The following is a 26,035-nucleotide window of genomic DNA, read 5'->3' on the forward strand; positions in this document are numbered from 1 at the left end:
CTTTGTGGATTTTTTTTTTTTCTTTTTTGCCTTGGTCCTGATTTTTTGCTTGCAACTTTGACTTTGCAGTCCCAAGTGTCTGTTACCCTGTAACTGTTGGCAGAAGACCTAAATAAAAGCAATGTGAATATGTTGGGGTGACACTCCTGAGTCGGATTGCGTGGGGACGGTACAGTGCAGTCCTGGCTGTTCGCTCGAGAAGGGCTTGGGGACAACCAGTGAAACACTGACTGTAGCTGAATTGTACCAGGTACTGTGGAGGATCCACACCCTCTTGCTTTCCGGATTTCAGTTAAATAAGAGAAAAGTTAAGTGAACAAGTATGTGCTTAAAACTTCCTGGAATACGGTGGCTAATTCAATTTTTTATTAAAATGCCATCTGTCTGAGAACTGACTTCATTTGAGCTCCTTGGGTTATTAGATGTCAGAAGCGCACATCAAAATATGCTGCTTCTCCGGCTGCATCGTGTGCCTGGGAGGCTGCAACAGGCCCTTGGCTCCAAGGTGCTTTAAGGACAGATTTCAGACTCCTTTTGGAGTGGGATTAAACTTGATCCTCTGGGTTTCTGTACTGCATCGTGTTTTACATTTCCCAGTTTGGAATTCCTCGTAAACGTCTCTAATGCCAACGACTTACGGTTGTGCCTCAGGGTCCAACACCGGAGGACGTTTGCCGTCCTCTGAACTCTTCGGATCTGCTTGTGCTTTACCTCTCAAACGTGTAGCGATGCATCTTTAGACAGTGAATTATTTAGCAGTTGAGCTGTAACTGGGTTTTTGAACAATGCTAAGCAATTTTAAGGAGGCACTTGCTGATGGCACGTGCGTACTCGCTAGCTAATGTACTTGAACTGAGGCGTGCCAAATGTATTATACCGCCCTGAGCACCTGTGCGGATTCTGCACCCATCTTCCTGATGGTTTTAATGTTGCATCACCTTTTCCTTAAATCCTACTACATACTAGAAATCTTTTGCAGTTTCAAGGGGACTGTTGCTGTGAGAGAGGTATAACAGGAAATTGTGCCTTGTGCAGCTGGGTCTGAACTCCCGGAAAGCAGATCGGGCTCCGTGGTTTCAGGTGTTGGATCGGCATCTGAGCCCTGGCCCTTGGTTCTGGTTACAGTGTCCGAAGCTGCAGAAACAGAAGTGCTTGCATGCCTCTAAAGTCCGTGCATCTTGCAGAGGTGTCTCCCTCCACCATATCTGCTTGATCTTGGCGATCGCGTTTCCCCTTCCCTCTCAGGATTTCAGTTAAGGAAATATTCTAGTAGTTTACTGTTAATTTGCATGGGTTTAGAATCCTTACTGTGTAGCTTACCTGATAATTAAATTTACACTTTTTAAGACTAATTTAGCTGGCAGTCTCCGGGATGGTCATTCTTAATAACGGATCTGGATTATGGATCTCAAACTCCTCTTCTGCTGGCCCAAAGTTCCAGTTCTTCAGCACCTCCCCAGCTGCTGAGCGGGGAAGTGCCTCTCACCACCAGGAGAGGGGACGTCATTTTTTCATAACGACTAGCGGGTTCAAACCTGCTGGGACAAGCCGCGATATACTGTTCTTACAAAGAAGTCATCTTTTGGGGGAAGAGGGATCAGAGATAAGGGTGCTGCTGCCTGACCCAGCACTGAGCCTGGTACCTCTGAATCGCTTCCCCACGCTCGTTTCACACTCTGCTTGTTTGGTGAGTTTGCATACCGGACCTGTAACAAAGTGGTACTAAACATTGTTAAAAACATTGCCAAAAACAGAGAAAAAGGACAACGTATGCTCTGAATTTATGCTGGTCTAGTGAATTAGTCTGTATTTTTCTCATCAACCCTAGTCTCTTAGAGTCTCATAGCTCCTCTGCAAGTAGGAAAAATAAACACAAGCGTGATGTCAGTCCTTTGGTTGTTATGGGAATGTCAAAGGATAACGTGCATTTATCAGGTTTTTTAGTCTGTTGAGCGTACGCTTGTCAGATGTCTCCACATCTCACTCCCCGAGAAGGCTGTTTTAAAGCCTTGCAGGAGGAAGGCTGCATATTCACATGCGCGCCCTCATATCTGCAGCAGCGTTTAATATTTTAGCCTTGCCTACAGCTGCCCGCGCTTTGTGCTTCGCCCTCCCGCCGGGCCAGCCTGCGGCTCTCTCCCCGGGTTCTGGCGGCACCGTCTCGGCAGTCACGGTAGCACCGCAGTCATGCACAATACGTGCGCTCCCGGGTTTTTCAGCAGAGGAAAAAGTCAGCGTGTTCAGTCGGAGTTCCTGGCAGCACGTGCGGAACATGCCAGCAGCTGCCAGAGCTCCCGGCCAGCGCGCCGCTGCGCCCTACAAACAGGGAATGGTGCGCTACGTTCTTGAGCGCGACTGAGGCCGAGGCGTGGGTTTTCTTCTGGTAGATTTAGCGAGGATTAAAGAAACGCATCAACGTAATTCATTTGGAACCGGGCTCAGAGTCCTTACGGCAGTCGTACGCTGCGACTGCCGCGGCACCTGTTGGGTGGGCTGGAGGGAAGAGGGGGAGCAGCACAAGCTTCTGCTTGTGGTTGCAAACCCTCCTCTGAAAGGCAGTGGGGAAAACCCCCAGCCCCGCGTGGGGTGTGCTGGGGGGGGCTCCGGAGGGTGCCGGCCGCCACACCCGAGGTCGCGGGGTGCCGGTGCGGGTCCGCTGTCCCGGGGCGGGATGGGGCGCAGAGATGCTCCGCGGGAGGCTGTGGGGTTCGTCCCGCTCCTCGAGTCCGCCCCAGTCCGCCCCGGCCCTGAGACGCCACCGCCTTTCCCGCCCCCTGCCCCGTTGCCGAGCAACCGCCCAGGCTCGCGCCGCAACACCGCCCAGCACCGCCCACTTCCGGGCCCGCCTCCTCCGTCGCCCCGCCCCCCGCGCGCCCCGCCACAAAGCTCCGCCCCCGTGGGAAGGGCCGGCGCGTGCGCGCGTTTCCCGGCGTGCGGGGGCGGGACTTCCGGTGGTTTGGGGGGTGTGGGGGGTGCCGGCGCGCGCGCGCGGCGGGACAGAGCGGAGCGGAGCAGGGCGGCAGGGAGAGCCGGGGCTGCGGGCGGCCACGCAACTTCCGCCCGCGGGGGGGGGGGGGGGGGGGATCGGTCCCTCTGGTAGCCGCCGCGCGCCGCCACCGCCTGAGGGGACGGGACGGACGGACAGAGGGAAGCGGCGGGCGGCCGAGGCGACGCGGCGGGCCGCAGCCTGCGGGGAGTGGGGCGGGCCGCCGCCCAGCGCAGCCCCGAGGGGAGCCCCGAGCCGGCCGCCGGGCCCGGCTCCGCGCGGAGCCCGCAGCCCCCAGCGGCTGCGCCCAGCTCCATGAATGGAAATCGGCAGCGCAGGTGAGCGCGGGCGGCGGCGGGGCTCGGCCTGGCGGGGCTTGGCTCGGCGGGGGGGGTGACGGGCAGCGGCCCGCCGGAGCGGGGCCTCACCGCGCCTTTCGCCCCCCCCCCCCCCCCCCTTCACCCGGTTCCCGCCGTGGCGGAGCGGCCTGTGCCGAGGGTTTGGAGCGTGGCGGGGCCGCCGGCGGGAGCGGGGGCTCCGGACCCTGCGGGCTCACCTCCCAGGGGAGCCGCGGAAGCCCTTGTGGCGAAGCTCCGGTAACCGGGGGAGTTCGGGCACCGCGCCCTCCTGTGCCGCCCGTTTTCCTGTGCCGAAGATAGTGGAGAATTAATTCTCTGTATTTCATAACTAGCGTTTCCCAGGCAGCGGCTGCAGGCCGGCTTGCATAATCTTGTAACTGTGACGATGACTTTGAGATACCGCCTCGAAACCCGAAGCTTTACCCACGGAGCGGGCACTTGCCGCCAGGTCAGCATGAGGTGCGTGGCCGCTGCGCAGGTGGTCGCTGGGCTCTGGGGTTCCAGGGCGCATTGCGGGTGCCCCTGGCAGCACCGCCACGCGCCGGCCCAGCCGGGGTCTTCGCGTTTCAGCCGTCGCTGGTTTGATCCTTTCACGCTGGAAGCACATGTTTAGCGTTTGTAAAGCGTGTATTTAACGTGTGTTTTGAGACTTGGAGGAGGAACTTCGACTTCAGTTAATCCAAAGAATTTATCTTTTGACAGAAGAGTGGAAGGAGAGTTCAGGCTTGGGCTGGGTTTAATTTGTGACGCAGCTGGATGGCAAAGGGGACGCCAAAACGACTCAGAGTTCCATTTCTGTCAGTTCAGGAGGTGCCACAGCCTGTGAAAATACAAGCGCGAGGCTGAAGGCATCAGTGCAAAACATATGTTTTCATCTCTTCATGTGTAGAGAGATAGCTTTGTAACTCATTTGGAGATTTAAGTTAATGACGGATTTGGCAGGAAAAACTTGCCACCGAAGCGATGTCATTGCTTAATGAGGTGCATGGTGGAGTTGAAACCACTTTGGGAAGGTGCTGGATTTTAGCAATCCGTTGGAATTCAGATGGTATGCTCGTAATTTGTATGTGCTAAATAAACTTTAATTATAACCTGGTATAATTCTAGTTGTCTCACAGAAAGAAGTAGATTTGCAAGAGTAGCATGTAAACCTTTTCGTTTTTCTTTGGGAAAAGTTTAGGCTGTAACGTGTTACTTCGGCAACGCGCGCCGTTAGACAGGACTGCGAACGGGCTCGGCCTGCAAAACGCTGTGGGGTTCAGCACAATGGATGTTTCCACATCTCCTGTGTAATGAGGGAAGCTCTAAGTGCGATGTTAACGTTCCACGTTTCAGGGAACCAGTGGCCACAAACTATCCTTGGTGGAGCAAATAAGGGTTAAAGTCCTGTCACAAAAGGGAGAAGGACGTTGAGACATTCGTCCTTTTCTGTGTGTGAAGGGAAAATACGGGCTAGAATAAACAGAGTCTCCAACACAAAGTGGGGGAAACAAAGGTAGGATTGTGAGTATACCTGGAGTAAAGGATGGAAGCGTGTGCCAGGACGTGGTGGGTGAAGCAGTGCTGTCGGCATCTTCCTATTCGTGTGGTGGGCTTAGCCTATGAAATCTAGTGAGTATACATCTTCCAGTCCAGATAATTTGAACACAGTTTAAGGTAGAAGAAGGATGTGAAGCCAGCTGTTCAGGGTGCAGGTTGTGCTCAAATCAGGTAAACTGAGGAATAGCAATAAAACGCTGGCGGTAAAAAGGTGAGGCAAAGTCAGAGCAGCTCTTGGTGAAAGATCGAATTCAGTGTCATGCATCACGCTTCCGCCAGGAGAGCATTAAGTAAACTTCCAAAAGACAGGTGTATTAAAACAGTGCCACCGAGGCGCTGTGGATGCTCCGTGGTATAATTGAGTCGGATGAGAGTGCTGCGTGTATCTTCATTTACATTTCATAAATTGTTCCTTCAGAGTTCACAGCTTTTTGTGTTAAGTGTCAAGTGGGGTTCTCCTGACCCTGGTATGGGATGTTTTTAATGAAGCACTGCAGACGTCTTTAATCTTCTGTTCCCCTCTCCATATGCGCTCTGGGCAGATAAGATTCTGAGAATTTGCTTTTCTCTTTCTGCGTTAAGAGTAGTGATTTGGGAGGGCCATTAGAAGTTACATTTTTGTGGGTGGGGTAGAGGAGGGAAGGGGAATGAATCATAAGTGCCTTCAAAAGTTGCTCTATTCCAGAATACGTACGATGTGAGTTACAGGGGGACTTTTCCTCTGGAGTTGCAGTGGAAGCTGTTTGACTCACGACAGGAACTTTGCAAATTCTTTCACCCTCATAGCTTTACTTCCTTAGTGGTAAAGGTGCCGGGACATTTCTTGAGCTAATTACCAGTAGAAATTTAAAGAAATGACAGCGATATGCAGCTTACGTGCCTTTCAACACATCTGGTATGTGTTTAGACAATACTCTAATCGAACCGCAGCCTCCCACTGTGCCTAGCTCCAGCCGATTCCTACAGGGGAGGGCTGAGAGTCCGCCTGCAAGCGGCGTTTTGCAGTCCTATGGGTAGCCCGGCAATTCGGCTGGTAGTCCGAAGACTTGTATTGAATTTGGAGTGAGAAGGAGCAGCGAGCGGGGTGACTTGCCAAGTGATCAGAGATATCTTGATAGCTGAAGTAATTTTTCTCTCTCGTTAAGATTAGGCCGTATAACCGAACTGTCATGCAAAGCATTTACCTCCTAATTAAAGAGAAGGTGGTAGCTGGGTACAAGTCAGTTTTGTCATTAATGTTCTTCATAGTTTCTCATTTCTTTGTGCTCTAGTGCGTTTTTCTGAAGATGATGAAATTCATCACGAATTCATTGCTTCATTCAATTTCCTTCACACACAAAACTTCTTAGGATGTAAAGTAAATTTTAGTATTGCGTTTAAAGAACTTTTGTTTAGTAACTGTTAAAACTGTATTTTATTCTGCGAGGGGCTTACTGGTAGCATGGTTTGACATCGAGAGATACGACTGTGTGTCTCGGATCTTGCTGTTCTGCTCTTAGATATTTTTCAGACAATAAACTGGAAAACGAAGAACTGCTTGCACCTTAAATTTGAAACCTAAATAGGAGGTAGACAGGCAGCATGTTTCACTCTCTCCATACCAGCAATTAAAAGTTAGTGAGTGTGGGGGAGGAATTATGTAGTTTTCAAAACAGTAAATATGAAGTGAGGAGAATAAAAAGCAGTGCATTAAGAATTGCATCTTTTCTTATGAAGGGAGGGTTTTAGCGTAAATGTAAGTCCATGTTGGTGAAGGTTTATTTTGGTGGCAAAAGGCGGTATGTTGGCACACAGCAATGATTTTTGTCAGCGTACCTTACCAATTCTGGTCTGTGGAAGCACCTTAAGGGAAAAGCGTTGCTGTGTTTCTGTGCGTTGGCATGTTCTCTTCCCATAGAGTAGGTAGGTATTAACTTTACACTGTGCATGTAAGCTGCTTTTTTGAGCTTGAAGTTCTTTATGATTAGATTTTTTTTTTAATGGTTCAGAAGCATTTATTACCTTATAAATGCTTCCAAAACACTTCAGTGTATTTTCTGTAACTTCGTTAGGATAGAACAAGTTAGCACACTAGTACTTACTTGTGCAGTTGGCTGTCACTGAGCATGGCATCAAATTGGCTTTTGATGAGTTTTAACATGACTTATTATCTGAAACCTTTGGTTTTTTTAAAAAAAGGCCTAAATTGAGAGTAGGAATGTTTAGAAAATGTGGATTACATTACTCATAAATAATGTAATGCCACCCAGCGAGGCTGCAGCTACAGAAATAAGGCAATTCATGATTTCTGGCATAAGGAGCTCAATTATTGAAACGAACGTTTAAATATATTCTCCCCTATCTATTTTTTTAATCTAGAATTAATTTATTTTTCAGTAGTGATAGAATTTTCTTTGAGCTCCACAGGCTGGGCCTCTGAATCTGAGCAGAGGCCGGGGGCCCTCTGAAAGGGAATGGTTTTTATCCCTCCATCCTCTTCCCATCCATGGAGAGCTTTCTCCCGTGTGCAGACTCCACCGGGGCATTGGAGCTGTTAGACAAGTCTGCCTTGTGTTACGGAGCCAGAGTTTAAATAACATTTTACCTGTTAAGTCGTGTATCGTGTTGAAGACTGTTCAGTCACCCATTTTCTTAGAGATTTAGAACTGTTTTTATAGACAAAACCTATTAAGTAATCATCTGTTAATATTTTTTTGGTTTATAATGCTGAGGTCACAGTAAGAAAAAGGGTGATTTTCTGCTGGAAGCTCTGTACTGCTGTAAGGCAGGGATCACATAAGGAAATCTGTATTTTCTATTAGCATCTTGCTAGAAATCAGTATTTTGCTTCGTGCTGTAAAACTGTCTTGCAGGCCAAAGGCTTCAGTTTTCCGTAAAGTGGTTTGTTGAAAGTATTTGCAGGTTCCTGTGCTTGTGCTCTTTCTGTTCAGGCTTTATTCCGATTAGGGCTGCGTTCAGTTGCTAGGCAGATTGAAGCCTGTGTTTTGGATGCCCGCCAGATGTGTTCTATACTGTTGGCTGTATTGCCATAGAAATTACAGTCAATTTTTGTTGTGTCTAATCTTTATTATAACATCTATAATTCCGCAGAAGAAAAGATTCTGATTCAGAGCTCATTTAAACTGTTAGGGGGACTTCCATATTGGTCTGGAATATGATCTGACTTTAATGGGAATTTTCAAACTGTGGGTCTGAATACTGACAACTGTAAATTTCCACTGTTTTCACGTTCTCTTGGAGTCGATGGTTCTGTTGGCTGGAAGAAAATGAACTCTATCCCAGCTGAAACCAGGACAGCCACATAATTGCACTTGAAATGAATTTCATTGTCCATGTATTTTTAATGTTACTGCAAACTTCAGCTCTTTGAAAAAGTAGTATTGCTATGACTGTTTTCTTCAGAATGCATTTCATAAACAACACTTATTCTATTTTAGCGAATTTTTTTTTTAATGTTTTGAAATATTTGTTTCCTCATTAGGCCCTCTAAAAGTAACAATTTCTTTTTCATCTCTCTTGGGGTTTTGTTGAAATATTGGATTAAATATCAGCAAAACTTCAAAATATTGCCCGTCTCTCATCCGCGAGCTGGCAGATAGCCAGCTTAGGTTCCTGCGCGCGTTGGGCTGGCACAGTAACATCCTGCAGATGCCCACGGGAAATACCCGTGTAAATCCCCTGTGAAACGCGCGGGGGATTCGGCATACCTGCTTCTAAAGGTGGCCGCGGCGGCAGGGAGCGAAGCACGCTCTGTGCGCTGCTGAACGCAGCACACCCACCGCTGTCGGTACGTGGAGCAGGTGGAACTTCCCTGGTTTAGCATTTGTCTGCTTTGCAGGTGTTTTGTCAGGGCTTTTGCTTCTGCTTGTTTATTGAGCATTTGCTTGTGAGGAAATAGTCTTCCGACGTTGCTGAAGGATGTTCATAAATGACTTCAGCAAATGCTATGAACAGTGATTTATAAATTGATGTACCTTTAGGTCCTGAAGAGGTTTTTTTTATTTCTGCCTTATTACTGATTTAAATGTTTAGTTAAATATTTTCTCTGCAGGTTTTTCTTGTACATTTTCTAATGAATAACCGTACATTCAGAAGGTTCAAGTTATTTAGTGGCGGATTTTGTATCTTCTTGAAACATTCTTCCTTGTTGTATAAAAGTCTTTCAAGAATCTGCCCGAAGCGTCAGGTTTAGTTCCTATCTGTGTATTCATTGTTCCGTGTTATAAATCAGTTGACTGTCAACATAGGGACTTTCCTTAACTGGTTTTATGAATTGAGCGCTATTCTGGCAGGCTAACCAGACTTGATCTATGTTTTTTCTTGGGTATTTAAGAGCGTACTAAGCATACATACCTAATGGCAGAGTAGTAATAGTTCCTTAAACACAGAGAAGTTTCTCCTCTAAAGCCTTTCTTGTGGGCAACTGGGCCGTGCAGAGCTTCTCCTCTTCTGGAGGCACCAAGAGACTGAGCGTTCCCCCGTCCGCCGCAGAGTCCGGCCCGGCTGCGGTAACACTTTTGCAAAGATTTTTGAAACTTTAAGGCCTTTGGTTTCACAACGGTTAAATAACATGAAGGAATCGGTCTGCCAATCATAGTCATTCTGTGCTATGTAGAATAGTACTTTTAGTATTTTTGGTTTGTGTGTTTATTTCCTTTAGCTTGACACAGGACTTAGGCATGAGGTTGAGTGACTCACTGATATGATACAGGAGCAGTAGCTGTCCTCAGAGAGCATCGCTTGTTATTTATGTTTTATTGGGTTTTGAGTCACAGGTCTGAAGCCAGTGACACAGACATGCAATCTGGCAATTGAGTGTATTTTGAAAGCAGGATATTCTGAGTGGGTGCTAGTGTATTTGGACAGCGATAGCAGAGATGAATTACAGCACACTCATGTTTTCAAGTTAACTTGTCCAAGGACGCATCTGAATCGCACAAGATGATAGCAAAATCAGCTGAATTCTAGAAAATTATTCCTGGATAGTGTGTAGACCTGTGATTCTTGTTCATCTGTCGGGCACTTAATTCCTCTTTGCCAAAATCTGGGTTCTAACGTCTTCCAGGGTGAGCTGTTTTCCTGAGGAGCCGTGTGTGCGCGGCTGAGCAAGCGAGGCTAAGGAAAGCCTTTGTCTAACAACTGGTATTTTCTTGTTTTGCTCACCACTGCTCTCCAAGGAGCAGAGGTTGGAGGCCTGCTTGCATACTTGGCTTTGGGTAGAGCATTGCTTTTCCGACCCAGGATTTTGAAGAGCACCCTGCCTCGTATTAGTAACTGAATATCATTCCTCTGTTTTGGGTTTTTGCCCCTGTGCAGCTGATTGCTAGGATTCTGTTAACCTAAGCGAAGGGGTAAATAACGGAGTAACGTTCCCGTAAAGGGGTTTATCTCTTCTCTAGCACTCTCCAGCAGTTGGGTGCTCAGTTAAGGAGTTCAACTTAATGCAACTTCCAGAGGAGATGGTGACAAAGATTTCAGCCATACTGTATTTCCCTGTTCCATGCGCTTCAGCTTCTTCGCCTAACCTTCGTGAGGATTGTCTTCACACTGACTTTCTCCTGCGCTTACAGATTTTAGCAACTGTTTATACATTTTACATTGTTTTAACAAATGGGGTAGGGGGAAACAGGACAGACAAGACTATAGCAACCTTTTTAACTCTATCTTTATTTCACCAGCTTTGTTAGTGTTTCCTACAGATGTGAACTAAATATAAACTATGACATCTATGTCTTTGTAATATTAAAATAAACTATTGAGTCATTTATGTCACTCAAATGTTTAGTAGTAACTTTTTGCATATGCTTATATTCTGAAAATATATCTGGAGTAAATTGTAGAGCTGCTTTTACTCATGTGACAGTATTAAAATGAAGACAAAGTTGAAGAGAACAGATGCTTGGAACAAGTTTTGCATAAGCATAGTCTGTGAGGGTGTTTTAAATGGTGCTTCTTGTTTTATGTTTTTGTTTTATCTTGTGGCTCGAGGCCAAGCCCACTCAGAATTTTTGGTAGATTTCTGGGTAGAGCCAGACAAATGTTTCATGTTCACCTATTCTCAGTACATGGTTTGCTTCAAGATAATGTGATTTTTTTTCCAGGAATGGTGCAGATTAATCAAAAGGCAAATAAGACATTTTTACCAGCACTTGACATTTTAACTCTTCTATGAAAATGAGTGGGCTGGAATTGCTATCTGCGTCACTGAGTAGGAGTAGAGGGGAGAACTTCAACTTAATCGAATGTTCTGTAAATCATGACATTTGTATGATGAGTAATTTTTTAAAACTCAGGCTACAAAGCATGTTGGTTTTGTTGTTTCTTGGCTGGAGAGAGAGAGATTTTGAAGTGCAAATACCAGTAGAAATTCTTGAAAGTGGCCTATGTCTACTACTGTTTGGTTTTGTAAGGCATGAGTAGCCTATACCTTGAGCAGGATACTCTCATCTGAATGATGCAAAGTAAATTAAATAGATAACCAGATGAGAATGTGACACATTACTAGAGAGGTGGTTTTAGCTGACTTTCAAAATGCCCATCTCTTATTGCAGCTTTTGATGGTTTCTCTAATCAAGTGTTTTACAATCCCGTATCTTAATCTGAGTCTTTCCTCTTGTGGCCAATCGGCTTTATTGGTGCAGTTAGACAGGAGGTAATGGTTTTACCCTTCATCCATTTTCAGCCAGCGAAGTTCAAGAATAATCTGTCTTCCAAGACTAAGCTAATAATGGCAATGAAATTAAGAGTTTATCACAAACAACATACATCAGTCCAGAACTGCTTCCATATTTTTGTATTCTGTGGCAATTACTAGGGTGCTCAGAAAAGACTTGTGAAGCTTTTTGTGTTTTAATGGCAGCGGGGCTTTCCATGATAGTGAAGTGTTAGAGGGAAAAGCATACTTCTCTTTTTTTGTTTGTTTGTTTAGGAAGGCTCCTGATATTATTCATGCTAATTTCAGAAGCTGAAACTCGTCAGTAAGAAAGGAGCCTAGATGTGGGTGGAGGCTTGTGGAGGAAAAATGGGCAAGTGTTCGTTTGGAACTTAATAGGTTAGCATGCTGTTTGATGTCTGCTGTTTGATACAGCTAATTTTCCCATCTTCCAGTGTGGTGGCTCTGGTGCCTGCCTAGTCATCCTGTGAGTTGGTTCAGGGAGTTGCTTAAGACTGAAAAAGGGGAATACATTAGCAAGTCTCAATGGGAGACAAGTACGTGTACCTGCAAATGGAAGGTGCCTTATGTATTTTTAAACTGCTGAAATATAAGCAACTAGTACCTTTTCAACACAGCTTGTCTGTTGTGCTTATCTTCTAATCTGTGATATGTTTTCCTTCCGCAGGACCCGTCGGGGCACAGCCCCTACTCATGGTGCCCAGGCGTCCCGGCTATGGCACCATGGGCAAACCCATTAAACTGCTGGCCAACTGCTTCCAAGTTGAAATCCCAAAGATTGATGTCTACCTCTATGAGGTGGATATCAAACCAGATAAGTGTCCTCGGAGGGTGAACAGGTAAGAAGGTGAAATTTGTCTTAAATTATACTGATACTGAAATTTTTAAGCAACAGAGGGACCTACTGAAGTAAATATAGTCTCTGTGTAGCTTAACGTCAGAGCATTATGCTATGGAGACCAGCGTGCAAGTTCTCACAAACGCCTGTGAGGCGGGTACAGAGCCTCTTCCAGGTTCTTTTCAGTTTGGTTGTGAGCAGATACTATGAAGTGGGCCCGCCAGTAGTGGTCACAGTACTCTGAGCTGTTTGGCAGCAAATCCTGTTCTTCAGGACAGTATAAATATGGTATAGCTGTAAGCAGTTACCTTTTTTGGTTGCAATACTGGCTGTTGAATCATTTGAGAGTTAGCAGGAGTCTGCTTCTATGGGTATTTTTCTCCTCGGTTGATCTTGAGATGCATTGCAGCATTGGTTAATGTGAAAGGTTCCTCAAATTAATTCACTTGGGTACTGTGACCAGAAGCTAGCGGATAAAAGCCATTGCTGTAGGTCCAGGAGGAGACAGCCTTCGGCTGGAAGGCTTCCCTTAGGAACAGTGGTATGAAAGCACTGCAAACGAATCAGTTTTCTCTTTTTCTCTTTGTTAATGGATATCTTATGCCATCAGCATCGTATGTTTGAAATGGTGGGACTTGGTTTGAGCTCCACCTGCGTCCTTTCTCTGTTACAGCATTTTGTAGAGGACATTGTATCTCATCTTATTTTCATGTCTGCTCTGTGTTAGGGTCAGTCGCATCCCTTGCTAGGCTACTGTGTTTTGAGATTGCTGGTTCAATGGAGAGAATATTTTCATATTCTGTATCCCTGTTCATTTAGTGATCCAACAAACTACATTTCGAGTGCTGGAGTCTTTAGCCTTAACAGATTGCTAGTACAGGTGCTCATATAGGGTCTTTGTGCATTTTGTCCTAAACCTCATAAATTAGGGGAGCCAGAGGAGCCTCCTCAGAAAGAGTAGTTAACTGAAAACCTGACATTAGAGCTATAATCATTTTTGCTCTTCAAAAATTACAACACTTTGTGTTTCCTGTATTTCTTCTCGGCATTGAATAATTTTTTTAGGAGGAGTTACTTGATACGTGTCTTGTGAAATCTGTTTCATCAGTTAAAGTTTAGGGTGGCTGAAAAGTAATTTTTTCCTCTCTCATCTGCAACTCTGGTTTTTTACATTTTAACAATAACGTATTGCAAGGACTTGACTCTGGCTGGTGATTTTTTTCCCCTGCTAGTTGCATACTGCAGTGATGAAGGCTATAAAAAAAAAACCCTTTCTTAAGTATTAATGAAAAAGAAACGAATAAATCGATAAAATTGGGAATTCACACAAATACTATATCACGTTTAACATAATATTACTGTTATGAAAGGTTAATTTGCTACTGTATTGTTAAATGAAGAATGCTTGTGAAGCCGTGCTCATAGGGAATGAGAATATAAACTGCTCTAAACTGACTTACTGTTTTGTATGTCTGATTCTTTCCTAGTGCTATCTTGTAGTGAAGATAAATGTCATTTCACTTAAAATCTGTTGACTAAAACAATTTTTTTCCTGTTGTATGGCAATGCTCAATTAAAATAGACTAAGGGAGACAAAGCTGTAAGAACTCTGGTTGTTCCAGTAACTGCAGTCTGTGGTTCGGTGTAGTTAGCTGTTTCCATAACAGTGGGAGAAGCTACAGATGTTTGAAAATAGTGCATTTGCAATAAGTCGTTTTAAAATAGCAACTAAAATTTATATAAAATTTAAAAGGGAGAAGAAAAATCCCATTTGTGGTCCTGTTTGTAGGGTAATTTCAAGCTTGCTTCCCAAACCAAAACTGCTGTTGGTCACATCTCGTGTTAGTTGGTCATGCTGTAGACGAAGGCTGTGTCTTCTGAAGTTTTCAGCTTGTGGAGAGAGGCAAAAGTATCTGGTTTGAGTTTCTAAAGTAACTGACATGATCAATGTTTTTGCTTACCTAAATGACACTGATTTCCTGAAGGGTATGTTTGCGGCTGATACAAGTTTTCGTACCTTCTGCAAGTCTCAGATTGAGTATCTAACAATTGCTTTTGGCTTTTGTTAGGTTGTGTGAAGGTTGGTTGTTTCCCAGAAGTGCTTTTTTATAAACTGAAGTTAATTTTAAGTGCTTTTGGAGGTTTCTCATTCATAAATGTACTTCTTGTAGTATAGGTGGAGTTCAGGTGCACGTGTAGCTTTGTCCAGAAGCTCAACAACTTTCCCTTCCACCAGTAAAGATACTGTCTTGCATTTCCTTATTTGTGTAACCGACTGGTAGAAGCAGTCGTCTGGTTTTTGTCAAGGTAAACTGAGAAGACTAATTGAACACGGCAGCAAAACCTAATGAGTTGCTTTAATAGTCAAATATTCTCAAATGAAAGACTAAATTTGTTTTCAAATTTGACAGCAAATAAATACAGTATGTAAATTATGAATCCTAATATAAGCTGTAGCTTAAAATCTGAAAGCTGAGGGTAAAGCTTGCATGCAGATTGGTTGTTTTAAGGTAGGGAACTGTGAAATTGCTTATTTAAAAACACTACTACTACTAATCTGCCACACTACTAAATACACGACTTATCTGCTGAATAAATGACCCCAGATAGTGTGCTGTGGATTGCACAGAGAAGAATGGCTTTCATTAGCCTAAATTGAAATCAGTATACTGAAATACCTGCTTTGAAGAATTTCCCTTAGAAATATATTTTTCCCTTTCTCTTGCATGCTATGACAGTTATTTCGAAGAAGTCAGTGGATTTACATAGATCCAGCTATTCTGAAATACTTTCTGACTAACATCCTGTGTGCGTGCTTGTGTTCGGTATAAATAGGAGTTTAGTTCCTGGAGAGCTGCTGGGGTTTTTTAATTTCACCTGCACCTTTATTAGCTTTTAGCTGTAGGGAGGCTTCAAAATCTAGAGTGTCTTCCGTTTCCTTTTCACTTTCCTTTATAGCAACTTTCTTTAGGGCTGTTTCCGCTGTGTTGTGAACTGGGAAGGGGAAGGTAAATAATGCTTTGCTTTGAAGCATGCTGTAGGTGTGAGATCGGTAGCAGAGCTACAGCTGAGAGCTGCCAGTTTGGTTTCACAGAGCCTCTTGCTTTCTCCCTCCTGCTCCTACTCTTCATTGCTAGTTTTTATCCCTCTGCTTTTGTCGCAGGGTATGTGACAATCAGCTGGCACTTACGGAAACGGGTTTTTCTGCACGCTTACCCCTGTGCGTAGCGTTACGAGGGAGCAGTGTTCTGGTGCCAAAGGGGGTCTTCACATAAGATGGACTTGGGCAGGAGCACAGTTGAGTACTAAGTAGATACTTTGAAGTTGCTTAAGTATATCGACGTGCTTCTGGCCAGTGAAAGAACTCAGATTCTGAGAGTTCAGTGACATAAAGAACTGTGAACTGGAGAGTTTCTCTTCCCTTTCCCCAAGTCCCCGCTGAGAGGTGAAAGTACTGCTAGTAACTTTACTTGAAGTTGTCAATATTTATCATCTTCCTGAAGTACTTCAGGCTAATTTGCCTGGTCGGGAAATGGTACACCAGTAAGCTGCTGCTTTGCAGGAATGCTAGTTTGCATATGCTTAAGAGAAGTGTTTAACTTCTGTAGAACAAGGGAGTTACGTTGTATCACGTAAGACACAGTTGTCGCGGCACACAAGCACCAAGAATCCCCAAAGAATTCAAATCCTGAAGGCATGTTTCAGTTAGAGGTATTGCAAAAGTCTCTCTGGACCTGATACATCTGCTTGTATCAAGAAGCCTTTTTTTATGTAAGATGAAAGTTTTATGATATTTTCTCAAGTGTGATTTCAGTGCCTCTGTTTCAGGTTACTATTTTCTTCACTGCCATCAACTCATAGTAAAGATAGGAGAATCTGTAACTGTGTGCAAATTTGAGCAGGCTTTTACTTGATTCTGTGGTAAAAACTCAGATTATTAAGGACTTAAAGCTAAGATTTTTTTTGTTAGGGTACCTCATTTTTATACACAACAGGCAGAATTCAAAACTGTTGTTAATTGAAGAGCGGATGAAAGTTACCAGGTAGGCAGTACAGTTAACTGTCCTGCTTCTGAGAACTAGCATAGCTTTCAGCTGTGAGTTTGTAGTAGTTTCTCCTAATACCAGCTTGTGGTTTTCTTCCAAGGTAAGCATGTCCTTGCTTTGTGTAATAAAGGTTGTACAAAAGCCTCAGTCATTTCTGGGACTTTCTGAAATTATTTCCGTAACGATATTTTCTAGGATTTGAGCATTTGTGTTGTTTCTGATTTTATTCTTTAGTGTTTATCTGTTATTTTAGTTGAAGTATGTGAAGCACCTTTTTGGAGTATCAGTGGGTGTCCTGTAATTCTCCTGAGTAATGCATTTGTTGAAACTACTTCAGCAAAACACAGGGGGTGTGGGAGCCAGTTCCAGTCTGGTACTTCTTTGAAAACATCTTCAATGTAAATATCAACTTTTCTAGGGAGGTGGTGGACTCAATGGTGCAGCATTTTAAAGTGACAATATTTGGGGACCGTAGACCAGTTTATGATGGGAAAAGAAGCCTCTATACAGCCAATCCGCTTCCTGTGGCCACTACTGGGGTAAGATAACTGGGGAAAAAATTATACCTGTAACAGCTTCTTTTAGGAAAGAAAAAGAAATAAGCCCAACTTCTAATATTGCTGAGTTCTGAAAAACTGGAAGTATCTTACGGTGTCTGTATTGAAATGGAGTACTTCTAATGTATTTTCTGCAAATTCCATTGTATGTAAATGTGCATGTAATAGTTGCATTCAGAACCTCCCCTAGACTTTAGTAGCCTCTTTCTATAGCAAAATCTATTACTCAGTTTTACAGACTGTAATGCATTATCTTATGATGAAGTACTATTAAAAAAATCAAACCACAGTTTCTCTGGAATGAAGACTTATCTGATTCAAGATGACAAAGTTACACAGTCCTCTTCTGCTTGGTGAGGACCCAGTTCTCTCTATCTTGTGCATTTGGTAACATGCTCTTATCAAATGTGCTGTGTCCTAAATATCTGAGTTTCTGAGTCTCTGGCCCAGTTATGCAAAGGAGTGAAAACTCAAGACTACCAGACTTGAGATTAAACTGCTGCTGGTTTTCTTTTTTTCCTCCTCCCCCATCCAGGTGGATTTGGATGTGACGTTACCAGGAGAAGGTGGAAAAGATCGTCCCTTCAAAGTGTCAATAAAGTTTGTTTCTCGGGTGAGCTGGCACTTGCTGCATGAAGTTTTGACAGGAAGAACCTTGCCTGAGCCTCTGGAACTAGACAAACCTATCAGCACTAACCCTGTTCATGCTGTCGATGTGGTGCTACGACACCTACCCTCCATGAAGTAGGTTCACTGTCTTCCTGCAGTCTGTCTTTACCTGAAGTTATCCCCCCCTTGGGAGACCTTCATCCCTGTTTCTTCACAGGTGAAGAGAAAAAAAAATGATTGTTCCCCTTATGCAGCACAGCTGGTTAGCTGAACGGGGGAGATTGATGCTAATGATGTAGAACTGTATTTCTGTAGTCATTTAAACTCTGGAGCAGGTGATGTATTTGTTTGAAAGGATCAAGAAACAGGAGACACTTATAATAGGCCTTAATTGAAATACTGAGAGATTACAGTACGCTGTAGCACTGCTTTCAGGTTTTGTGCTTATGCCGAGCCAAGTATCGTGCACTTGATGGCGGTGACTGTTTAAAAGTAAGAGTCTTTTTAATTCGTTGATATACCATCAATGATGCATGCTGCTCATGTTTTAAATACACACTTGAGACTAGATACTCATCCTAACAAAGTCTGTTATTCTTTATCTCAGAAGCCTGAAACATCAGAGAAGGTCAAATTAATTTAGCTTTATTTGGTCAGTGAAAGTTACTTTTAAAATCTGATTGTTGAGTTTAGACTGTAGGATGGCTTTGCACTGGTGTTTCTCATTGGGGTAACTGACCCCGAAGACTTGTGTTTTTGCGGAAACCTGTGTTCCTAAGCTACCCTGGATGCTGAGGAAACATGAAAGATGTTAACTTCTGTACAAAGGTCCATCCATTATAAAAATGAGGAGACGTGGAGGTTTGTGAACAGCTGTTTTCTACCTTGGAGAGAAACATCGGTTTCTCTAGTTCTTTGTTTCCACTATAGTGGAAACACACTAGTATTCCTTCTCTCAGTGTACATTGTATTCAGATGTTCCCTAGCAAAACACGCAAAATGATGTTTGAGGGTCAGCGCAGTACATACAGTGCTGCTGTACAGAATCTGCTGTGATGGCGATTATCATTTCTTGAAGTGGAAGATCAGAAAGGGTAAGTTAACTTAGTTCTTGGTTTGTTGTAAAAACAAAGTGGCTGCACGTTGCTAAAACTAGGTGATGTTTTGTCTAAGTTTAAAAACACTGCACTGGGAACAGAAGCATTCAGAGTGTATTGTTTAAACTTGGTTCTAGGCATAGATTCCTGGTGCACAAAATTCCCGAAACCAATAATGCTGTGTGTTATAATCTTTATTATGGAGTTTTTGTTTGGAAAGCAATTGTTTATATTTGGAAAACAATAGCATAAACATGTGGTTATCTTTTTCACTAGGTATACCCCTGTGGGCCGCTCCTTCTTCTCAGCTCCAGAAGGCTATGATCACCCCTTGGGTGGAGGTAGGGAGGTCTGGTTTGGATTCCATCAGTCTGTTCGGCCTGCCATGTGGAAGATGATGCTCAATATTGATGGTAAGTTGGGATTCAGGGTTAAGAATAAAGATAGTAAAGAACATGCCTCTAAGAATAAAAATGACTTCGCCGTTCAGTCATTTTGCTGTCGTGCTTGAGTTTGTGGTACCGCACGTCTGCGTGGCAATAACTTGGTGCCATCTGTGCAGAGGGATTTAGTAACCAGAAGCCAGATGACCTACACTGATTTCTTAATTCATATTATAAATAATAGAGATAAAGTAGCTTGGCATGTTTTGCTAGAATCTTTATCAGAAAAAGAAAACTTTAAACTTTAATTGCTTTATAGACGAGGTGTTTTCACCTGAAAAATACTTGTTTCATTGCTCAGTTTGAAGTTGTCTCTTGTAATATCCAGTGTTAATTGTGAAGTCAGCCTATTGCAGAAGTTGTGATGATAATAGTAGAGTGGGATTCTAATTATGTATGTATGTATGCATACATTGGCTTCCTGTTCAGTCAGTTCAGACCAGACCTTATTGGCAAAGGCTACCTAAAAATCCTAGTCTTTTCTTCTGGATTTGTCATTACGCAGGTGTTTGGCAGAACTTTACCTGGCATGTTAAAAAAGAACTCCTATGTAGGAATGAAAAGCCTAGCATTGCTTGTTTTCCTACTTAATTTCTGTATCAGTCCACAGTAATACAGGCAAATTACTCAAGATATGTCTCTGTGCAGTAGGTGGTGTTCAGTACTCCCAAGAAAACTCTGTAAGACACATCACAAATGCTTTTGTGAATAGGGCTAATCGAGATGGGCTTTCTTATGCAAAATCAGATCTGCTTTGCACCACTTTATTAAGTCCCAGATGAATGCATCTGAGATCAACCGGTGCATGTGTCAGACTCCGTAGCGCCGTAAGCACTCTGAGTCTATTTAGTTGTTAAACCCCTATTGAAAAATGTTAGTGTTTGAGATGCAGGTGCTGCCTAAAGTTTTCTCTAATTCACATTCCGTTCTCGCTCTCTGTTTGAAATGCTTTGTAAAACCAAGTTAAATAGTCTGTCTTTTTTGCACTAGGTTGGGCGTGCTAAGTCAGGTTGTGCTTAGTGTCTGGCTTGGAGCGTAATAAAATGTTGCAGATGATACTGAGCTTTCATGATGAAAACGTGCAAGTCCGTATGTTCTGGTTTATCTAAATTGTGGATGGTACTGATGGGACTTCAGATGGGTTTGCTCTTGTAAAACTATCTTTCGAACAGCAGCCATGGTATAGCTGTTTGAAAAATGAATGTAGACATTTTACCAGCCTGAGAAATAGCCAGTGCCAGGGTCTACATGCTAGGTACTGAGATAACTACGGTCCAGGTAGGACAAGAGTATTAATTTACCCCCATTTATGATGTACTGCGCTGTTACTTCCTGTGAAGCAAGTATTACCAGCGTTAGAGCGCGTAGTAGTGACTCTTGCAGTAGAAATTTTTCAGTCCTTTCTGTGAATGAGAAGCTTAAGAACTTTGTAGGCTATGGCTTACGGGGCAACCGCTTTATGTTGTGGTTTGAGGCTGGGACGGTGACGTTCAAATTCCATCGCTTGATTTTTAGTTGTTTGACTTGTACGAGGTTCTCTGCAAAATCTGTTTGTCGCTTGTGTTGCTGTGGGAGACAAACCACATGCTGCCAGTCGCTGGGGGTGTAAGCTATTTGTGTTCATTCAGCAATCGGCATCCGGAGGTGTTGGCCGGAGTGCGTCATGTGAAGTTGGCAGCCCGCTAAAGTGATGCATGTCTGAAGAATGTTTCGTTGTTTTAGCACAGATGTGGTGGGTTTGGTACATGGGATCTTGGAAACTAATAAACTGCTTGTCAAGTATTTATTTTCTGTTGTTGATATTTAAAGTTTTAAATGTGTGGAGTAGTTGGCTTGTGTTTGAGCTGTATCTAGTGCCACCTCACCTTTCTTACTAAAAGGTACCATTTCAGTTGCTTAATTGTCAAGCAGATTGTTTATGGTCCTCCTTCCATGGGATGACTCAACTGTCCTGTTTAAAACCAGTATATTGTCACTTACTGGGATTGTGTCATTAGCATGTAGAGAGGGTAAGAGATTTTTAGTCACTCAAGGGTTGCACTCACACCTGTGCTAACATCATTTGTTAGTGGTCAAAATAGTGCTCGTGTTTCTACCAAATATTGTTTCAGTAATGGAGCAGATCGTGTCGTTGACAAAATAATGTTGCACATTGAATGATCTTAGCTTTTTACGTTAAAAATTCTTCAGCAGAGAGACATTAGTGCTGTCTCTGCTTGCAGCTCCATACAGAGTTGAAAGAGAATGACTCTCGGACATTACAGCTCTCAGATAAATGTTATCTGGGGAAAAACCCTTTCAAAACTGTGAAATGCAAAGTAGTTGTGGGATGACTCTGCTGGAGACTGATGTGTCACTGTGGGCCCTACACTGGCTTTTGTATACTTGGTTGTTGCAAGACTTGCTAATCTATTTTTAAAACTGTGGGCTGTACATTTGCTTGAAGGTTATGTGGAATTTCAAAAAGCATTCATTTACGTACTGCTTCACAACATTCTGGCTTGGGGTTTTTTTACACTTAATATTTTTCTCCTTTTAGTTTCTGCCACTGCCTTCTACAAAGCACAACCTGTAATTCAGTTTATGTGTGAAGTTCTTGACATTCATAATATTGACGAACAACCAAGACCTCTGACTGATTCTCATCGGGTAAAATTCACCAAAGAGATAAAGGGTGAGTAGGAATGTATCTGTTCTGCCCCAGTCAAGCTAATTGTAAGGGGCTGGTTTTAACTGGAAACTTCCTGGTTAGCGTGCATCAGAAGGGCCCTGGAACTGCTAAGGGAATTGCAGTATGCCCTCTTTGTAGTTCTAGTCCTGAATGAAACAGTGCAGCTCTGCAGAAATGAAAGATGAAAAATGAAGTGTGTTCCCAGTGGCTTAAAGAGGGAAAGAGAAAGTGTGTTTGTTTATTGCCTGGATAGAGGTACGTGGCTGTTGCCTTGCGGGGTGGCTAACCTTTTATGAGCAGGGGTCACCGAGGCCATAGTGGTATTGTGTTGTAGGTCTCCCACTGTTTAAATGCTGAGGCAAAGTGAAAATTGATTTCAAAGCTACCATCATTGATTCTTTGAAAGTATGCCATTACAATGACTTCTGATAACTGCCTTATGGAAAAACAAGTACCCTTTGCTAACTTGCAGCTGAAGGCCAAATTCCATTCCAAAGGAATTGCATAAGCTGCTGGTTTGAGTAGTTTCACTCCATATATACTACTTTGCTTTGCATTTTCCCATATCCTTTTATTCCAGTGTAATTTGCAGAGAGAGGAGCCTTGAAAAAACTCAGCTCTTAAACGCTTGTTACTTGATGCAAAATTAGACTGTGAAATCCTGGGCAGCAAAAAAGTAAATTTGAGCTATAGTCAAAAACCGATGTGTTCGTAGAATAGTCATTAGTGGAAAAAAAAAGCTTGAAAGAATTATTTTGTAACATGCCTCCTTTTTACATCTATCTATCTGTCTTCATTCTGGAAGAAGGTAACTGGAGAATGAGAAGCTGTCTCTGATCTTGGATGCCTCAGGCACTTTGTTACCACAGCCAGAAAATATTGAAAGGTTACCTTTGCTGTCAATATTTGTTTTTACTACCGTAGTATCTGGGAACACCAGCCAAGACGAGATCATGTATAGTGAAACAAACCCTGCATTAAAGAATTGGCAGTCTGTGAGCAGCTCTGTGGGAGGGTGGTGCCTTCTGTAGTGTCACAGCAGATTAATGACAAAGTGGTGAACGGGTTCCAGGTGTCTCTGTATTCACAACCCTCTTCTGCTTGGCCAAGGTGCTTCATGGTTTCTCTTTTGTATTTTTTCTTAATGCTATATCAGGGCAGTGGTAGTCGATTTTTGATTATGCCATCCTCTAAGTAACACTGATGTTAACGTTGCAGTTAGTGTTGTCAGGAATCACTGAAGTACAGTTGATGCTTCTTTGGGATGTCTGTGTCCCTGGTAAACTAAACACGGCATCTGCTATCTGCTACCTGGGGACCTGATTTGATGTGGGGTATTCAGTCTGCAGTCCACAACCCGCCCGAGCCTCAGCAGGGCAAGTCATCCGACTGCTTTCTCAAACGCCTTTACTAGTAGACTGTAGGTTGAATCTTTTGGATAACAAGGCTCTGTTTTCAACTGCCTGCTCGTCCATGGGGCTGGGGAAAGACACAACAGTGTGTCGATGCTATGCAGCACTTGTGTGATAAGCTCAGTACTTCCAGCAATGTTGAGTCTACTCTGTACAGTACAGAGAGTGCATGCACGGGTAATAGAAATAGCCCCTGAAAGCCTCTTGAAGATGCCATTGTTGCTGTCATTATTATTGTGGATAGAGAGTCAAGTCTGGTGAGCCTCTGCTGTGTAGGCTGGGTGCTTTTAGACAAGAACTTCAGCTGCTCAAAATCTAGTTGAACTTGGTCAGTGAAATTAAAGTAAATTATAGGCTGAATGTGGACACAAAGCTAGGGGGAAAATGAATAATAAGGTAGAAATCCGGTTTTGCCCTTTCAATTTCAATTACATTGGAACTAATGCTAGTTTTAAGAGGTATACAGCATCGAGAATGAGAACAAAAGCACATGGAGAAAACAGCAGTCTGGGTCTGAGATTAGTCACCTGCCTGTTAAATGAAACTGCTGGAAGAAATTCAGATGACATTGAACATTAAGTGTTATACATTATGATTTGTTTTTAAGGATAATACCTGATTAGTCAGAAATCAAATTATAATGAAAGCAAAATGTTTAAAGAATAATAATTTCTTATGTTGTGCTGTTTGGTGCTGATCATCAAAGCTGTTGGATTAGAACATGTCTATTATAAGAAACCTTGTGTCTCCTGTGCAAACTTTTGTGTAGTCACGACATCAGGGTTTTTGGTACTTTTCTGCAGGTCTGAAGGTAGAAGTGACTCACTGTGGAACGATGAGGAGGAAATACCGTGTTTGTAATGTAACAAGGAGGCCTGCAAGTCATCAAACGTAAGATGCTTTTTGTCAGAGCATAAAACGTGTGATAGCTTAACACTGAATGCATAATAGGACCTAATACGTTATTAGTCTGGGGGATGTTCATACTTGCCAACTAAGATTTCTGTGCATTTTATTAAAATGTGTATCTTTTCAGCTTTCCTTTACAGTTAGAAAATGGCCAGACTGTGGAGAGAACAGTAGCACAGTATTTCAGAGAGAAATACAACCTCCAGCTGAAATACCCTCATCTTCCTTGCCTACAAGTGGGACAAGAACAGAAACACACCTACCTGCCTTTAGAAGTAATGAGCTTGTTTGGATAAATCAGCTTGTTGTTGGCAGACTGTATCGTTTTGCAAAACTTAAAGAAGTAGTGTGCTTTGCAGTTCAAGCATGTCTTTGTATTTATGCGTTCATTATTATTTTATTTCGCTAAAGACTACATTTTAAAAAGGGCTTTAAAGTTTAGAACTATGAGAAAGAAGCAGGAGGTTGCTTAAACACGTTGGGGGTGTGTTTTGTAGTGAGAACATAGTATTGAGTACGTACAGTACGTTGGGGTTGGTTTCGAAGTGCTCCTATTGTGTATTGACGCTTCTGGCTTCCCTTTAAGGTATGTAACATTGTCGCTGGCCAGCGGTGTATCAAGAAGCTAACGGACAATCAGACATCGACTATGATAAAGGCCACGGCGAGATCTGCTCCAGATAGGCAAGAGGAAATAAGCAGATTGGTCAGTTCTTTAACTTCAGTTTGGACTAAGTTACATTAATATAAAAACTTCTTATATGACCAACCTAATCTTTTCCTTCCTTCCTTCTAGGCCTTTAACTTAATAGATTTTTAACTACTTTTTTAAAAATAGGATTTATTTCAAATAGCTTCAACAATAGCATGAGCCCAGCAGTATGGGCTCTTGGGTTATCATCTTTACAATTACTTGCAAGTAGGTACTGGAACTACTCAGGGCGATAGTTCCGTGTTCTCCTGTATTGGGCCCTCGGGGTTTTTAAACAGATTTGTGAAATGGACTTGGGTCTTAGTACCCAAAGTCATGAGAGTAAGGTTTTCTTCTAGGCACTGTTCTTTTCCTTGATTCCTGTTGATATTTCAACACCATACTACTTTGGTCATTATAGGATGCTTATATTTGTAGCAGTGCTAAATACTTTGAAAATCATGAGCTGGACTCTGAAGACTTGGGTTATGAAAATTTCCTCTTTTTCCTGGTAGTAGTTTGGAGATGGTAGCCTCACTCTAACGCTACTTAATTTTAATAGGCACTGAAAACAAACTGGAGCAACCTGATTTGTCTGGAATCACACAAGGAATCTATAACAGGGTAGAAGAATGACTGTGGGTCTCCTGAACCTCAGTCTTGTACTCGAGAAGTTTGACTGCCTTCCGTAGTACACACTAAATATTTTCACCCGATAACTCCAATATCTTTTCTTGGTGCTGAATCCAGACACTCTAAACATGAGTGTTTTTTCTGACTTGAAATATTATAAAACTTGGATATTTTTAGTTGAATACTCCTATAAATGGGTAGCTCGTATTTGAAACTGTTTGGGTTTTGAGCTGCCAAGTTAGCCAAAATTTTTAAACTTAAATAAAAATACATAAGAGGTGAATGTGCAGTACTACACGGAATTAATTTGTTTAATCTTGGCTGTGCATATCTCTAAAGGAGAATGCTTTTTGCTCTATCCTGGGAGTAAATAAAATACTCTTAAATAACCATACTACCAGTGAGCATTTGTGTAACTAAGGGGACAAAATAATCCCAGCCAATATATTTCATGGTATTAATTGTTTTCTCTGGGCATAGGTTGAGAGTGTTGAGCAGTTAAATCTGAGCTTTTTTCAATGACATGGGGAGCTGTCGTAGAGCGCCTCTGCAGCATTCCCGTTACTCTTTTG

The 26,035-nt window shown here is 43.0% G+C and overlaps 1 protein-coding gene across 1 annotated transcript in view; it reads left to right on the top strand.

The window, feature by feature from the left end:
- Positions 1-3,171: 3,171 nt before the first annotated feature.
- LOC142066931 (protein argonaute-3) overlaps positions 3,172-26,035 on the top strand; it is a 32,811-nt gene continuing 9,947 nt past the window's right edge. Inside the window, exons 1-9 of the mRNA XM_075115059.1 lie at positions 3,172-3,324; positions 12,225-12,396; positions 16,860-16,980; positions 17,534-17,742; positions 18,981-19,117; positions 21,687-21,821; positions 24,034-24,121; positions 24,267-24,414; positions 24,726-24,845. Coding sequence (XP_074971160.1) covers positions 3,306-3,324; positions 12,225-12,396; positions 16,860-16,980; positions 17,534-17,742; positions 18,981-19,117; positions 21,687-21,821; positions 24,034-24,121; positions 24,267-24,414; positions 24,726-24,845 — 1,149 coding nt within the window. The 5' untranslated portion in view covers positions 3,172-3,305. The remainder of the gene's footprint in view (positions 3,325-12,224; positions 12,397-16,859; positions 16,981-17,533; positions 17,743-18,980; positions 19,118-21,686; positions 21,822-24,033; positions 24,122-24,266; positions 24,415-24,725; positions 24,846-26,035) is intronic.

Source organism: Phalacrocorax aristotelis, chromosome 20 (assembly GCF_949628215.1).
Source record: "Phalacrocorax aristotelis chromosome 20, bGulAri2.1, whole genome shotgun sequence".
NCBI lineage: Eukaryota > Metazoa > Chordata > Aves > Suliformes > Phalacrocoracidae > Phalacrocorax > Phalacrocorax aristotelis.